The sequence below is a fragment of the Monomorium pharaonis genome, chromosome 7 (assembly GCF_013373865.1).
Source record: "Monomorium pharaonis isolate MP-MQ-018 chromosome 7, ASM1337386v2, whole genome shotgun sequence".
NCBI classification, from domain to species: domain Eukaryota; kingdom Metazoa; phylum Arthropoda; class Insecta; order Hymenoptera; family Formicidae; genus Monomorium; species Monomorium pharaonis.
The window spans coordinates 19,745,837-19,765,171 of record NC_050473.1 but is presented as its reverse complement, the minus strand read 5'-3'; the positions used below and the strand labels follow the sequence as shown (position 1 = coordinate 19,765,171).

General features: G+C 29.4%; 1 protein-coding gene across 1 annotated transcript in view; it reads left to right on the top strand.

Moving 5' to 3' along the window:
- Positions 1–1,466: 1,466 nt before the first annotated feature.
- LOC105836226 (O-acyltransferase like protein) overlaps positions 1,467–19,335 on the top strand; it is a 39,760-nt gene continuing 21,891 nt past the window's right edge. Inside the window, exon 1 of the mRNA XM_012680118.3 lies at positions 1,467–2,122. Within this exon, the coding sequence (XP_012535572.2) occupies positions 1,849–2,122 (274 nt within the window). The 5' untranslated portion in view covers positions 1,467–1,848. The remainder of the gene's footprint in view (positions 2,123–19,335) is intronic.

The following is a 19,335-nucleotide window of genomic DNA, read 5'->3' as shown; positions in this document are numbered from 1 at the left end:
TTTTTAAATAATTCTTTTTAATAATTTCTTTCTATTTTTTAAGTAAATTATTTGTAATTAGCAAAAAGTAATTTTTTACAATGGAGTATATGTATATATACATATATAAATATAATATTATATAAATATATATTATTTATAATAAGAAAGTATATATATTACTTAATAAAATACACACACACACACACACACACATGTATTATGTTACAGTTTTCCTTTTTTAAATAATGGCTTTAAACATGAAAATAAGAAAATGTTTATTTAAAGTCTAAAAATCGTTATTGATTAAAAATAACAAAAATTGTATCTCATAATTGAATAATATTTTCGTCTAAAATTTGATATTTAAATTAATTTAATATTGTATATCATCAAAGACACGTTCACCTTAGTGGGATGCAGACACGAGACCACAGGATTATGAGTCACCTGCAAATGTGATATGCTATTTTTTTCCATTAATTGCCGTTTTTTCAAGTGAGAACTATGTTATTATGTCCATTTATATAAATGCGATATATTACTATGATATAACTCTATTCAAGTATACGTATTCTCAAATGTAATAAAATTTTTAAAAATATTACCTTATGACTAATTTATTTACTATTTTTGTAATTTTAGGTACATGAATTGAACACATGAACGTACATCAGTTCAAACAAACATTTACTGAAATGTTTTTTTTTTTTATATTAAAAAACTTGATTCAGTATCTAAAAATTAATTTATTAGATTTCAAATATTACATTGTGTCATGTATTAAATTTGAATTTGATTTGAATAAAGTTTTCAACAAAAAACCAGTTTTTAATTTTAATTTTACTATATTCACAACAACAAGTTTCATACTTTAATTACTATTTATTTAGAGGTATGAAAATTTATAATTTTAATAAATATATTTATTAAAACTTTCTCTCTCGGTGCACATTACAGAATTGTTCAAAATTATTTTCCAAACACGTGGAAGATCACTTATCTCTAAATACACGGATCGTGACACAATCATTTCAAATCATAAAAATAACCGCGGTGAAAGCATCAAAAATTTAAATGTTACACGTCATTCAGTTTGATTAGTCACACGAAAATCCCCGGGAACCTCCCTCCTCAAATATACCAAGAACCCTCGGGATGCCAAGCCACTTTTTCGTCCGAGTGTTCTCGGAAAAAAAAACCAAAGTCGAAAGTGCATTTAAGGCACATATTGTGCCAACGTTTCTCAGAATTTTAACTGGAATATTTCGTGGTCGTTGTTTCGTCTTCTCGAACGACGCCTGCAGCGCATCACGGCCCGCGAGCAACAACTCCTTCGCGCGGAGTTACATCTATTCACATATCATTTTTTTCGACGCGAGGTCCTCGAAACAGAAGAGTGGGAGAGAACGACGACGATGACGAGCGGCACGGCATCCACCCCTCTTCTCGGCCTCCCTATCGGCAAGGTGGCACAGGTAACTTCGTCGTTCCGCGATCGAGCCGCGATCACTCGTAAAGTTCGCGTTCGAACAGCCGGATAATTCGGGAGATCGCGAATACAGCCGATGCGGCGGTCCCCTCGACCGGTGCGGTCCTTCGATCACGACTCTACGTTTCCTCTAAGGAGCGAGCGAGAGAGAGAAAGAGAGAGAGAGAGAGAGAGAGAGAAAGAGAAAGTGAGAAAGGTCGAGTAACGAAATTCCCATTGAGATTACAGTGAGGATTTCCAATGACGATCGCGCAAATGCAAACGTGATCTCGTTCACGTTTATCTATCAAAAAGATCGCCGGCGATCGCGAAAGTTTGGGAGACCCACTCCCGAGATACACCTCTTCGGCCCACGGTCCGCACGTCGGAGGGAAGAAATGAGGACGTTTGTGAGAAACTGGACGATTTTCTTCAGTCTAATCGGTTTGTCGCGCGCCGAGTCGCCGATGGAGGTCCTGACATCCTCGAGCAACCTCGGCAGCTTCGAGGAGGACGAAATACTTCGCGTGCTCTCACGCAACAAGACCGACACGACTAAGAACTTCACTTTCGTCGAGCTGATCAGCAGCCTCGGCAATTACACGATCGACACCGAGAAAGATATTTGGAGTGACGACAGGCCGGAAGTGCATCACACGAATCCGCACTATGGTGAGCGATCCCAGAAATTCCTCATTACATTACTCCTATACGAGTAGAATGTCTTTTGGTATGTCGTAACAAGTTTGCGAAATTTTATCTAGCATTTTATCTAACGTTTCGTCACATATTTTTGTAAAAACGGAATTGATTTTGTCAAGATTAACATAAAGAAGCAAAACGTTATTCAATGTAATAAACTTTGGTTTCGCTAATTAATACTTATTGTTAGACGCAAATATTTTAAAGACAAATCATGAATGAACTGAACGAGTGAAAAAAAAAATTTCCCGGTAAAGATTTGCGAATCAACATTTCTTGACGCCGAAATAGATGGAGTTTTATTACTTTGTTTAAATTCAAATCATTGAAACATAAATCTTAATTAATAACATAATTATTCTTAGATTTAAAAAATTTATATATATATAACAAAATATTTCATTACTATAAGAAAAATGATACTAATTATATAATTTTACAAGATTGTCAATGATTTGTATTTGACTCTTTTAGATTCGAAACGTTCGAATAATTCAAGTTCGAATCATAGGCATTCAAATACAAATCGGATCAAATCTCGCTTTGATTTGATTCGTATTCGAAATATTCAAATAACTTATGGCGAATTCGATTGGGTGCACCAGTGCACACTAGTGCGCCCTAGTTTAGTGTTTCGTATTCTGTTGCCTTGTATTCAGAATGGAAAAAACTAAACTGCACTAAACGAGGGCGCACTCAGTGCGCACTAATAGTGCGCACTGGTGCAATCCAACAGAATTTGCCATTAGATTCGAATAGTTCGAAATGTTCGAATAACTCAGATTAAAATCATAGAGATTCAAATATAATTCTTACCTCGATTTAATTCGTATACAAATATTTCGAAATGTTCTAATAACGTAAATACAAATTATAGAAATTCAAATCAAAATTGAATCAAATCTTACATCGATTTGATTCGTCTTCGAATAATTCAAAATGTTCGAATAATTCAGTTTTGAGTTATAGAGATTCAAGTCCAAATCTAATCAAATCTCATCTCGATTTGATTCGTGTTCGAATAGTTCAGAATGTTCAAATAAATCAGATTCAAATCATGGAAATTTAAATTTAAATCGAATCAAATCTCACCTATATTTGATTCGTATTTGAATAATTCACACATCTTTATTTCGCGATAAACAATATATGTTTTAATTAAATGAATTGTGTGTTCACGCGTGACGATCGAGTAAAAAATTTCAGGCTCATTGACAAACGTCATGACAGCTGCGTTGCATATTGTCGTTTGCTGCGCGTACAACTTCATGTTTTAAACATTGGCTGTTAATTGCACGCGCGGCAATCGAAATTCGCACCTTCATACACCGTCAGCTCTCGTAATTAACAAAATGCTATTAACCTTCGATCGAGTGCGGAATGGAGTAAATACCTACGTCTCCTGACGGTTAATAATAGTTGACTTTGACGATTCATCGAAACTTATAGCGAGGAGTAATATCGGGAACTCCCTTAAGCGACGATCTATGGATATTAATTTAACTCGTGGGTCTGGAAAACGTGTAATCGTCGCACTTCTATAAACCGAAGGCCATGCGTATGCATTTATTCCAATCGCGTACGGCGCGGATGCCGATCACGTTGATTCACAAGTGCGTAAGAGAGATTCGGTGTCTTGTCGACTGCCTTCTTTCAATTCTGAGAATGTCTAAGTGACTGCAACCAAGTTTCGATGATCAAAAGAAAAATTAAAACGGTAATTGAGACAAGACTGACGATTTGTACAAGATAATCCAAATCGTGGAAGGTCAATTTGAACAGTCACAGCTCGAGATTTCTGTACTTAAATAATGTTTCTTATGCAATTAAAAAAAAAAAACTTAAATTTTCCACAAATGTAGCACTGTCGTCAAATGCGTCTGCGATCTCAACATGTATAATTACGAGTGAGAATTCTTTGTCATCGTACATTTTACCAAAGTCAAGTGGCGAGGAATTCATGCGTCAGCAAGAAAAAGATGTTTTGACCTTAATTATTATCGTATACATGATACTTGTAATACTTCAATATAGCTCTCGAGAACCAAACTGATGGAATATTCTTAATTATTTAAATTGTAGTAAAACTAGGCCTGCGACCAGTTGATAACTAATCAATTTTCTTTCATTTTTTAATCAATTAAAAAAACATGTACGCATATGTGGAAGGAACGGTTTTGCTAAACTTATCTAAAAATTTATAAATATACAAATCAAGATTTTTTGACGCAAAAGCTCAAATCAGATCTCATTTCTTTGATTGAATCGAAGCGAATTGACAGAATTTTATTTGAATTAAACCAAATTGAATCGTTGAAACACAAGTTAATTAACAACATAATGAATATCATTAGATTCAATTTTAACACAGATGTAATGAAGAAAGATTATCATATAAAAAAATAGTATTGATTATATGATATAAAATATTTCAGCAAAACTACTCTTTCCGCGTAAAAATCATGTACTTAATTTTATTAACTACCATATTTCTTTGTACTTACTTTAAGTGCTAATTATTGTATAAATTTGCAAGATATCAAAGGACAAAAGCATGCCATTGACAAGTGCAATGTCGTTCGAGAGTGATTTTTACTGACTACAGTATCATACGCATTATGCGCCGATGCACCGACAAACGTGACTGTAGTACTTATAACTTAATAATAAAAATCCTAAAGATTTGAATATACGAAATCACCTCGAAAGCTGTATGTCGACATTTTGACATACTTTTATGTAAATTGTAAATAAACTACAAGTTACATTAAAAAACACTAACATTAAATTTGGGGATTAACTTTTATGACTTTTTAAATATTTCCGCCATGTTCTTTCATTATGTGAATTTACTTAATAAATGATTAAACTCACGGATAATTTATTATTACAGTCAAAGTGTATTGATGTTCCAAAATAATATAACGCGTAAGAGAGAGCGAACGGATAGCGCATCGGTCTGTTACACTGAAGATCGTGGTTTCGATCACAGAACTGAAAATATTTTACATTTACTCGTCCTTTTCTTTAATAGATTAAAAGGTCAAGCGTATTTTATATCTCAAAATCTTTCTATTTTTCCACGTATATTTTTCTGTTCCACGTATGTCAGCTATGCACAGATATATGTAGAGAAAAGCGGCGTTCAATAATATAAAATCTTTAGGTATATCTATAACACGTAATAACTCAATAGTAATAGCGGAATTCTGTCCCATACAGCATCCAATTTTTTTAAAAATACTTCAACTGAAACATTTCATAAAAGTTAAGAGATATGTCTGTACAAAACATTTCCGACACAAATTTGGAATAGTGAAATATCCACAATTCTCGCATTTGAAAGAAAAGCTTGTAGGAAAGTTGCTGATAGTTTATTTAAAAAATTACAACTTTTCTAAAATATTACCAAAAAGTTACTTGAAACTTTCTTGAAATAATGCTAACTGTAATCCTCTGAATATAGTAGTTAATTTTTTGAAATTTTATATCTTTTAATAAATTTAATGTATTTCAATATACTTTATGAAGAAAAACGTAAAGTTAAAGCATTAAGATAAACAAGTTAAAGAATTAAGATAAACAAGCTATATAAATAAGTCACAATTCATGTAAAATGACAAAACTAAATTACGATTAATAGAAAAATTATTTTTAATGACATTTTGAAATCATTTTGATGTCATGTTTTTTTGTTTTGCTTCTGGATAGAGTTTACATTTACTGCATGTGCAGTAAAACATTCTTATCACAACAATTTCTGACATTTTACAAAATCTTTCTAGAATGATGAAAAATTAAAACTTTTCTGAAAACTTTTTGATCGGCGTCGTATGAGATAACTCTGAAAGAAAAATTCTGAAGCACATGCATTATTCCGAAAAGTCAAAATCCCGAAATTTAAGACCGAGGCATTGTCCCGAAAAGTCAAAATCCCGAAATTTAAGACTCGAAGCATTGTGTCAAAAAATTAAAATCCCGAAATTTAGGACGTGGGACAATGTCCTAAAAATTGAGTTTTATAAATCTTTTTTCTATTGTACCATCTCGATCTTTGAATACTTTAGAAAGATATTAGAAAAGCTGAAATTTAAATAGTCGAATCATCTTACTGATATCTTTAAATAGATGAATATTTTCCACATGATCAGAATATCATTTACTCTTTTCTTTGGACGCTAAATATTTGTAAAAAATAATTAAAGAAAATTAAAATACACATTTTACAAATTTTAAAATAGTATCATAATAAGAATATAATGTAACATATGTATATGTGTAACATATGTGTATAATAATGTATTCACGTTCACTGCCCGATAAGGATTCAATTCTAAACATCCATTGCAGAGTGAGGGGAACATAGAAAGTGCCTATGGCACCATCAGCCTACAGCTGAAGGACACATTTATCGATCTAATTATTTATCGTAGCGACATAGTCTCAATTAAATTTTAATTAAAAATTTCTCCTCACACACACACACACACACACACACACACACACACACACACACACACACACACACACACACACACACACACGCATACACACACAAACACACGCACGCACGCACGCGCACGCAATTTCGGGATTTTGACTTTTCGGAACATTAGCTCACTTTTCGAATTTCAGTACATTTTTTCGGGACAATGCATGTCTTCCCAATTTACTAACATTTTTTTATTATAGAAAATATCTTTAAATTATTTTTACAGAATTTCAACTTTTTTTATACAATTTGAGTGCGCACAAAAATGAAAGAAATAAAGGGCAATTTTATTTAAAATAACAAAAACAATTTTTATAATTATTAAACATTTTTTATGTGTTAAAATTTATTTGTTATTAACATTAAATGCTGACCCATATTTTCATTTGTTAGCTCGAAAACATTATCATTAATAATATTTAGTAACCGTTTGGTGTCAATGCATCATTAATTTATGCCAAATCCACTTGCATTCCTGTTAAGAACAAAAGCTATTCTTTTCTCACGCTACGAAACCGGTTTCAATCGTCGATAAAAATGTATGTCTACTCGCATTTTATCAATCATGAACCTATTTGGTTCATATAAAAACCGGTTTTACTTGTACAATTACGGGTGCGTCACTAAAAAAAGAACGGTAAAAAAAAGAAAAGATCGGGTGCTCCTTACCCAGTACATCTTGACAAGGATAGAAAAGTTACTTTTTAAAAGTAACTACTTACCGTAACTCGTTACCGAGTAAAAAATGTAACTAGATCGTTAACATTCTTTTCTTTTTTTAACATCTTTCTTAAAAAATACAACTATAGTGAAATTTATGTTTTTTGTACGCCCGATTTATGTTTATGCAATAATTTTAAACTTACATAAAATTTGGCACTCTATTATATAGTGTTTTTTTTTTCTAGATTTAAACCTCCCAAATACAAGAAAATTATAATTATAATATTAAAAAATTTGTGGATAAATGATACATCATATAGATTACTGGAAGGTGACAATACGGAATTACTAATATTAAATAATTTGTCAATGGATGCACTGCTTGGTAAAGCTATATTAAATTTAATAAATAGCTTTTTTAATTTCTTCGGAAGATCTTATAATAATTCTATATAAAGTAATTGGTCAATAACTGAAGACTAAAAATAAATTACATATGTCATTATTCAAATATGAAATTTAATTAAAACTACAAAAAGTAACAATAAAAGTAACTATTAAATTCGTTACTGTTACTCAAAAAATGTAACGACGTTACAGTTACAGAAAAAGAAAAGTAACGCTGTTATCAATTCGTTATCAAGAAAAGTAACTATAATAGTAACGGCGTTATAAGTAACGCGTTACTTCTCAACCCTGCATCTTAAAATGTCACATCTGTCAAAACAAGTAACAGATGTATTACTAAACTATTATTATGTTTAATAACTATTTATATAATTATATAATTTATATAATCAAATATTCGATTATATTAAACATTTAAATAAAATTATTGTATTACAGCTTTATTATTATTATTAAACTCCTTTTTCAGTATAAAGCGATTATTTCACTAATCTAAAAAGTTTTTGTAACGATGTTGTAGCGAGCTCGTTAGGCGTAAACTACTGCATATAACTTAACTATAATGACTATAATGACAAAAAAATGGACTCGACTGATAATGTTTTTAATCGCATCTATTTACGACAATTGCACACGCAATGTCATTAATCATACGTGGGAATATGCATTTTAATTACGCAATATTACGCACCATTGTATTAAGCAATGTGAATCACGGATAATTATAAAAACTGTTAAACAAATACTGATTTATGCAATAAAGATGCAAAGCTAAAATTGGAAATTTAACCATCGGCTACTAAAAAACTCCGAGAAAAAAAGACCTTTGTTTAATCATGTATTATGCACAATCAGCCATTAGGAAATTTAGACTTTACCCAAAAATTGTTTTTGTAATATATTTGCGTAATTAGATCATAAGACATCTTAAAAATCTAAGAGGCATCTTAAAGACACATTTTCAAAAGTAGTCTTAAAAAAACGTGTCCGTCTTACGATTCGATTTTAGATATTGCATTGTCTGGGAATATACGTACACTGGAACCCCGCGTTAGCGTACTCCGCGTTAGCGGAAACTATCCCCTCCATATGCACTCGGCCCACATGAGTAGCGTGTGTGGGGGATAGCAATAAGCAATGCAGTCGCGTATTTCACGGAGTGGGAGTGAAACCAAGCAATAGGAGATAACCCCGCGTTAGCGGACCAAAGCCCCGAACAGTCCGCTAACGCGGGGTTCCAGTGTAAATATATTCACCTCAATCAAAAAATGACGTTCTTCATCACTTAATTATGGTTACTCACATTATCACTCTTAATTTATTGTATCATCTAGAATTTGTCTAGGTTCTTTCTTTACACATCGTTTACATTATTTTACACTAATGAATGTAAAACCGGTCTAATGTGATACCGCTCTAATTAATCAATATTTCTCGATATTTGAGAAATCCTGTCGGTCGGAAGATTTACTCAACTGTATTCGCATTTCACTAGAAGAATGATTTACAGAATATTCACATAACGTTGCTATTCTGTTTTTTGCATCCAATATAATTTATGTAATAATAAATAGATATAACGGACATCATTAGAAAATCTCTGATAAAAAAATATCAGAGATAAGAATAATATCTCTTTCGAAGAAATGTTAAATAAAAATTCAGCTACATTAAGAATTTAAAAAATTCATACATAAATAAGTATAAAATTTTATTACTAGTACTTATTTGTGTACAAATTGTTAAACCTATTTAGTATCCCTTTATAAATAGAAAATATTTCGATCAACAATAATTCTAATAATTAATAAAAGATTATTTATAGGAATTCAGATTTACGAAGCATCTCGATTTCATTCGATCGTTATATTTAAAGTTTAGAAGATTTTTATTAATCGACATTTTGGCATAATTGTAGAAGTTTAATCTAAAAGAATTTGTCGAAAAAAACGAGTTCAAATGCATTATTTAATTCCAATTTTCACCCTGACCTTATTGTATTTCTCATCATTTTTATTTTTTAATCGTTCTTTTCGGCGGAGAATGCTATTCACCTTGACCTGCTCTCCATAATTTTAACCCCAGACGGCGTGTAAAAAAAGATTTTGGTCCAGCTTCTTGCCGTTTATGTTATATGATTGTATGTTTCTCAATTCGGATTTCCCATGGCCAGCGGCGATGGCGAGAACGCGCAGACAACGGTACCGATGTCCCAATGACGTTAAATTATTACAGAATCGTAGAAAAAGGAAACGAATATTTTTTTTGATGAAGGCATCGTAGATAATTATAATTGTGGAATTAGATCCCGGCGACCGAAGTTCACGCAACCGCAACGAACTTTGTCCGTTCGCTTGCGCACGCCGCATGATTGATTGTACGTCATTAATCGAAACATGTTGTCGAATTTCTCCTCGGATTGCCGCACGGTTACCTCGCAACTCATTTAGAAACGGAAAGTAAACATTGTCGCATGCTGCATTACGCAATGCACATGGCATGCAACATTGTCGGTGGACCGTCGGGAATGCGGTAGCGTTCAATAGTTCAGGGTCATTGTCGCCGTACGTACGTAATCTATAACAATACTTGATAAGCAATGAAAACATCCTGAAAAACATTTCAATTTAAATGGGTCAACAATTCTGTACGGAGAAAGTTTCATTGTTAAAAGTACGGCTGAGGTTTCGGTTAAACCTAATTCCTCTCTGCCTTTCGTTCTCGGCTCCGATAATTACAGTGAGATAAAAATTATAATTATTTTTGGACACAACCATATTTTTATAGCTATTCAACAATATATAGTTTATTCAAACTGTATTAAAATTCTTATAATCGTAATATTCGTCTATGCAAATTATAATACAGTTGCCATGACCAAAATGGAGACTTTAATATAATAAGTCGTATTATAAAACAATAATTATAAGCATCCACTATAAACATGTACAGAGAGAAAGTTTTATGGTAAAAATTACTATGGTAAATAATGAGCGCGAACCAAGGAACAAATTATGAAAATTTTTACGTTTTTTTATCAAATTTCCATACTATTTACAATACTTACGTTATAATTCTCAAAATTTCTTCTTATGGTCAGTGATTATTATTGTATATAGTAATATTTGATATAAAATTTTCTCCGTGTAGTTATTATGCTAATATTATATTAATAATTACTATAATAATGATATATTCCTGACTACAATTATTTACTATGCATTTATAGTCGCAAATATCACACCTTTTTTCTTCAGTATAATATATGTGTACGACAATTTCGATATGACTCTCGATTCTTGACACGAATCCACGTGTACGGGGTAATCTAGCGGAAGCTTCTTATTGAGAAACTCGACCTTCACAGGTTGATAGATTTAACAGACTTAAAGATATGCAAGAGAATTTATGAGAGAGAAGGGTCATCCTGTTTAATCAAGGTCTCCTACAATGTCGATTATAATTAACAAGTGTATTCAGCGCGTAATTATATCACTGCGTTCTGTGTTAATGCTTTAGAAAGTTCAGCTGATGTAATTTGCTTTCGTGTATCGAAATAATTAGGAAGATCTAATGATCATTATGAGGAATCGTACAAATCTCCGTCAAGTATAATCGCCGTTACTTTTGCGACACAACCCATCGAATGTTATCGAGAAATAATTAAGATTTATCGATCTTTTCTTAAAAGAAAAAAGAAACTTTTGGATATAGCGTAAAATGATGTGAGAGTATCGACAACTGGTAGGATCAAGTTTAGAAGATCTATAAATGCAACATCTGAAAGTGTCAAGGTTCCAATCAGAATAATTAATTCTTCATTTCTTAAGTGTTTTAATTTTGGGGGCTTTTTACAATCTCTCTTGAAAATTCGGAAGGTAAACAAAAGTGATTAATAAATGATTTTAAATATATAATTGCACTCTAGATTCACGTGTAAGTATTCATATAGTATTCATTTTGTGTTTTCTACGTAAAACATATGTAAAACATAAATTTATATACTTAAACGTAACGTTTTGCTGTTTTTTTTTTTATGCTACTTACACACATGGATGAAGAACTTTTTACATACTTGGATTTGCAAATGTATATATATATGTATGCGAATATATTATTAAATTCTATGCAATGCATTACATATGTCAAGAGATAAGAGTAGTCTCGTGTACCAAGTAAAAGGTGAATGACCCACTTACTGACAATATCCTGAATACTGGAAATTCAAGTTTAAATGTATATATATGCAAGAGAATGGACACTTTAATTAAATCACAAGAGAAGAAAGTCACACCTTGTTAAGTCAAGGTCTTCTACAAAGATCGACAAAAATTTTACTTTTTTAAATGTTTAGTAAATATTATTAAATTTGGTTATATTCATTATATAACCAAATAATACTGTAAATAATTAGAAAAATAAATTATTTTCTAATTATTAAAATAATTTTCTAATTAAAAAAATAAATTTATTTTATATTAATAAAATATTTAATTGGTATTATTTTACTCAATATTTGGTAGCTGTTATCCAGATAAGATGCATGTCTACCATTTAAGTTACTTTTTATTATATTTCTCATTTAATACTGATTTGTAGGCAAATAAACATGTTGAAAATTGTAAATTAAAGTTTTAAGTATCTATTATATATCTAACAATGACAAGCAGTTGCCTAAGTTTTGTGATCTTTATTTCATATATTGTATCGCTTGAAAGTTGAATTTATGAATTAAAATAATTAAAAAGTTATTAACTATATATAATACTTCTTTGTTGATAATTTATTTTTGAAATGACTCAAATAATTAATAAGCAATAAGTAATAAGAATAATAATTAATGAGAAATAATAACAATCAATATAATTTATTTTAATAAAATTTATGGTGACACAATTTAGAAAACTTAACATGTTTTATAAAAATATTAATTTCATATTTATAATAATTACAAATATGTATATCCAATAAATATAAAATATTTGATAATAAACCTTTATAAAATGGAAATATTAAAAGTCAATATAAATGCATAATGCAAAATGCATAAATTAATCAAAAATTAACATCAATTTTGATGCTTTCTAAAGTACTATTAACATGTACAAAGCAATATATTTTATTAAATTTTTGTTCAGATTGCTCATTTGTTTCATACATCATGTTTTTTCTTATATTAAGTAAAAATATAAAATATTGAAATATTAGAACAATTAATAACAGTCGAAGATCCTAACAAGTCAAAACTTTTAATATAAAAATTTGTAACGTGTTGCATGATTTAAGCATCTGATCACTGTAAGCCTTTTAAATCATATCGCGCTTTTAAAAGTAATAAATTTGTAAATTAAAACATTTAAAAATATAAAAAATTATTGTTAATTCTCATTTTATTAATAATTTTTCGAAAAAGAGTCAACTATTTAATAAATAACAACAATGAAAAGATGTTAGGGATGTTAAAATAAAACTAGCTTGAATTAATTTTTGTAATTGACATTCTTATTAATTACTACATTTACTATATCACTTATCACTTATCAGTCTTACGTTAATATCACTTATTGTAATAAAATTTCTAATGGTACAATTTAGAAAACTCTTTTAATAAATTGTATTAAAGTATCTTTAATTTTTATAATATAATAATTGCACACCTGTGTGGACAATAAATGTAAAATATTTTACACTAAATCTTTCTTATCAAAATTTTTTAATAAAAATTTAATAGGAAATTGTACGTTATCAACTGAATAAATTGATTAAATTTGAAAAAATTAGATGTACTGAAAAAATTAACACAAAAAATTTAATAATATAATAATTGTCAAATGTTGAGTAAAATAATATAAATTTTTTTTAGCAAGACGCTAAAACGTACTTCATAAGAATCAGAACACTTTTCTAATGGCAAACTGTTATTCTTGTTAAATGGATCACTATTCAATAAAAAAAAATGCAGATAAAAATCTAGATCATTCGTATTGCAATATCGTAAAATAAATGTATCTTGCAAAATTTTTAAATAAATGCAATATTTTTTTCTGATTTACATTATTCGAATACATTTTGTCACGGTTTTTTCACATTCTCCTAAGATATAAGAAATGTTAAAAAAAAGAACGCCTTGATTCTTCGTTGCCGCTTTCGAATGAAAGTTGCTGTTTTGGACTCGGTGAAATGTTCGCTTATTGTATACGCGTCCAACGTGTGAAATTGCGTGTAATCAATAAACAAAGACGCATCTGTGTAAAACGTATACATTTGCAATACAATTATGAGGAGAAAGAGACGTTTAATGTCCACATAACATTTCGTAACGTAATGTTAGTTTTACGAATATATCGCTGCATCAGATGCGACGTTTATAGTCAATATAACTTTTTTTTTTTTCAATAAATCTTTTTCCGAATAAATTTGTCATTCGATTGTAACAGTATCGTAGGGGGTGTTGGTTCTTTCCAGATTGTTATCGTCACGCATATTGATGTACTGCTAATTGTTAAAAGAGATTTTACTGCTTTGATGAACGGCTGAATAATTCACTACAACGGAATAAACTTTAATATTCACTTTTAACGGGCAGAACGATTTAAGATTCCACTTATTCATTCAGCGAACAACAACATCCAGCAGTTTTTCGCGAACGGGACAAAAGTCAAGTTATCAAAGAGCGGACAAATTTTTTCCGAACGTAAAAAAATGTATTGTTAATTTATTAAACATATATATATATATATATAATATGTTTTTTTCCTGTGATGAATGAAATAATCGCGCGTGATTGGCAATGAACGTGTTTGATGAGAAGCTAATGAAGATGTACTGTACTCAGCCGATTTTTCTTGCCCACACGTTAATTACCTGTACAACAAGATGCGTCGTAAATCGCAATGGAAGACATAACGATATTTACATGACAGCTCGAGACTGCCGATCATTATCGCGTTTCGTAATGCGATTTTGTGCTTGCGTACAAAACACAAGCCTGTCTAGAAGCGTTCTAATTATGGTACGCCTCGTACGTTAGTGTCATCGCGTTTCATCACCTGTCTGACTGCGACTAGCTAAAATTAGTTCAACCGCGGATATAGATGAAAATAAATTAATAAAATTTACAATAATTATTTAAACTTGACCGCTTAAATGTAATCACACAAATAAATGTCGAAACTGAATCTTGATGCCTAATACTATTTTATATGCATATCTAAAATATATTTTTAATTTTTATAAACGCAACATAAACCAAAGCTAGAAATAATATCACAAATTAAATTGATTATCAATTTAATAATAGTATAAGTACCTTAGAAAAATTGTAGAAGACTTAATAAAATATATTTAAAAGATATATTTTAGGTCTATAAATATATATGTTTAGTTTTAAAACGGTTTTTACTACTTTAAAAGTTATTGTTATAATAAAGTTACTAATTTTCTAAAAAGTCGCAAAAAACTGTAATCTATTAAACTTAATCGATAAAAAAATGATTAACCCTCTAAGGGCCGTATAACTTTCAAGTCACATACTAATATACCGATATTTTATTAAATATTTTATCTATATTTAACGTCAAGCGCAAGCTATTTTATGGAATTTCATTCCTAAGCTTTTATACACACAAGTGCAAACATTGTAAGCCGTTGTTACTTCAAAGTTACAGTATGTATTTGTTATAATAAAATTATTGAAACTGCTGAATTCATTGTTATTCTGTATTGATATTTGTTGATTTTACATTACATAAATTTTTTTATAGTCAAGAAAAATATTCGGCTTATAAAGAGTTAATAAAATGGTGACTGATTTTTAAAATGTTTTTATATTACATGTCAGAAGTCTAAGAAATCAATTTTTAAAATACATGTGTAATAAATTAATAGATTGTTACAAAGATATTAACTAAATACTGAGCAATAGTAAGGTTTCAAGAAAAAGTTACCATTACAAAGTAGCAACATCGCAGATTTTTGGTTGCATGATTAAATAATTTATCCCTGAAAAATTTTCTTTATTTTTATATGAATTGGAACACTTTTCAAATTCTAAAAAAAATGTAGTTTTTTTAACATTTCTGAAAAGTATTCCAATTTATGTAAAAAAATTAAGAAATTTTTTAAAAGTAATAATATTACACAAAAATTCTAAAAAATTCCAAAATTTAAATTCTGAAAAAGTATATAAAAAGTTTTCACCATAAAATACCAATTAGGTACACAGTTTATTAGAATTGTTTAATATTTTTTAAAAATATGCAATAGTAATTATATTAAAGTATATATTTTATTTTATGTGATTTATTATTTTAACAGATTTTCTCACTTTTTTCACCATAATCATTATTTCTTTATAACTTTATTTTATTTAAATTTATAATTTTTATTTTCTTAAATTTAATGTATAGCTACCTCAATTTTAATATATAATCACCTCATTTTTAATAAAACTTATCAAAAACATTACATAAGTTTAATTTAAATGAAATCAATATATCTTATGCAATCTAATGTTACAAAAGTGCCACGTGTTGTCCTCAATATATATAACTTTTTACTGGGATTATATCTGATACATTCTTATTCAGAAAGTGAATGTAACGGTTGAACTCATGACCTTGAGTGAATTGTGTCATTATCACGTTGGTCCGATTCAAAAGTGGCCCACGAGAAAATTCAATTGCACACGTGATAAAGTAAAAAAAATTTAACCCGAGAATAGTCACTTTTTTGTGTAAAAAATCGATTTTATAATTTATTTGAGATCATTATTGTATATAAATTTATACTATTTTTAAACATTTTATTATTTGTCAAATATATGTTAAAAAAAATAAAAGATACAGATTTTTCTCAGAAAACTATTGTAAATGAAAACTGTTGAAGTATAATTGTTTCAACTTCTACATTAACAATGCTCAATAATAATAATTACAAGTTTAATTACTAAGCTTTGATAAAATAATTTTAATTAAATGTCCTATTAATATATTCAAATATTTAGTAATATTTTAGTACTCGTTTAATTCTCTCTCTCTCTCTCTCTCTCTCTCTCTCTCTCTCTCTCTCTCTCTCTCTTTCTCTCTCAAGACATTGACTGGCAGTAATAAATAAATATCTTAAATTTGTATTCCTTTCATTATATTTAAATAATCAAATTAGTTTTCAAGCTTGCTGCTTTTATTTGTTTATATTAAAGTTTTTATTTAAATAATAAAAAAGAAGCAGTTTAAAATAAAGCTAAGAAAATTAAATTTAATAGAAAAATCATATCCATCACCAAGATCCGATGTAGACCGTTAGACGATTTACAACTCATTGATATGTTTAACACATTACGGTCGGTTAGAATTAATGTACTAACAATGAAAAAGAATGTTTATACATATGTTTAAAAAAATTACAAAATAAGTATATTTTGCTCTTATATGTTTAAAGCGGCAGTAATTGGGATAGTTATCTTACTGGAACAGTTATCCATTTTCTCTCGTTTCTGTAAAAATATTACTCTAAAGAATCTATTCTGTAACTCACGGCAGCATCGCTATCGTTACGTATGTCATTACGCATTTTTTTACCATATATAAAATATTTGCGCAACGACAGTCTAACGATATCGACACTGTCATTAAGAGTTACAGAACAGACTCCTAATGCCCGTTTTTACCAATGCGGTTTAAGAAGAGAATCTCTATTGACATTCAATTAACTTGCTCTTTATCTTTTTCTAATTCTTACCATTAGAAAAAGATGAAGAATAAGTTAAACCGAGATTAAAATAATCTATGTTGGTAGAAACGGGCCTAAGGCATTCAGGCACATCATTCGAGTGCTCTCAGTTATCATTTTATCCTTGTTTGACAACCGTTGAACAACAAAGTAAAATAATACATGGAGTCACGGTAATGTTCGAACGCAGTCTAAGTGACAACTCTTGAGTATAGTCGCAACGTGCAAAATGCAACGATCTCTTGCGAGTAAACTAATGATGACGCATACGAATCGCTCTTTCGTCCGTTGTCCACCTATGCGCATTGCATTTTATGCGAGAGATTGCCACAGTCGATCGGGCGGACAAACCGCAATGCTAAGTGATTCCGTTCGCGCGGAGACCGCCGTCCTGATTTCGACACCCGACATCGCGCTCGTGCTCGCTGTGGATGTCCGGCTCTATTTTTCAGCACGATTACAGCAAGAAAATGTCGTCGTGCCCTCGGCTGAACAATAGAAATCGGGTCGATCATCCGCTATCAGGCAAATTTTTGAGGCGCGAGTTCGCGATAACTGGTAATCATTTATAATAAACATTTATATTAAAACTTGAATTGCTTTTGAGCTTCAAAAAATTGATTAGTTTTAAGTATTTTTTAATAGTTTAAACTTAGAAAGAGAGCGAATAGATCATCAAAGGTACATGGCGAAAAGTTTTTATTATATTTTAGCATAAAACTCATTACAAATTTTATCACATGTGGTGATAATCTTGGGACAACTTGGCCATTTTTAATAATATAATATGGATAAATGTTATTTTAAATATAGTATTATTTTTATAATTCTCTATTGTTGTTAAAGAAAGTTAATATTAATGGGTCTTTTTTTAAAAATAATTTAAAACTAATATAGTCTTATCATTTTCATCTTAAAATTTTTGATCTTAGAATATTAAAGAATCCACTTCTAAAAACACATCCAGTAATTCTGAAACACCCTATATAAGATATTATGTACATGTTTATTACTACATGACATTTAAATTATTATTTAAATTAAAACAATACAAAATAATAAAATGTTTAATTTATTTGAAAATTATTGAAATCTAATTACATGATTTATTAAAAATAATAAAATATTTTTTTTGTGTGTTAAAATATAAAATATATGTAGGCATTAATAAATTTTTCAAAAATCACAAAATTCTTCTAAATGTAATATTGCTCTATAACTACATAATTCAGAATAAATTTTATGCGAAAGTTCTTATTAATGTATAAACTGTTTACAAAATTTTTACCGCGTTTTTTTTTAAACATTTTTCAAAATTGTTGTCACGAGAATTCTTAAGAGATATACACATTTTCCTCTCTTATTCAAACTACAATTAATATCAAAATTCTAACTTTTTTATTTTTTCAATAAAAAGGTCTCAAAGAAGCAAAAAATGATTTTTTTCTCAAAACTATCATAAAACTGTATTTATATAACGCTATCAAAAATCAATTTTTTAAAAACTTGATTGTAATTTAGATGCAACCTATTTTATATAATTTAAGAATTCTTACAATTTTTTAATTCTGATAATTTTGTGCATCTTAAATCATGGCAACAATATTTTTTTAACACGTCCATATGAATTTGCAAATTGCCAAAAGTATATTTATTTCAAATGTTTCAAATGTTTCAAAAATTTGTGAAGATATTCAAATATCAAGAAGTATCAGTGTATTAGAATCTTATAGTTTTTATTTTTTCAAAAGAAAGGAATTCCGCGAAAAATAATACCACGGAAAGAACGAGAATACCTCCTTAAGATATTACATTAATTGACAAATGTGTAGTTTGACCAAAGCAGAGTTTACGATGCGTGATGCAATTGCGATAACGATGCAATAACATA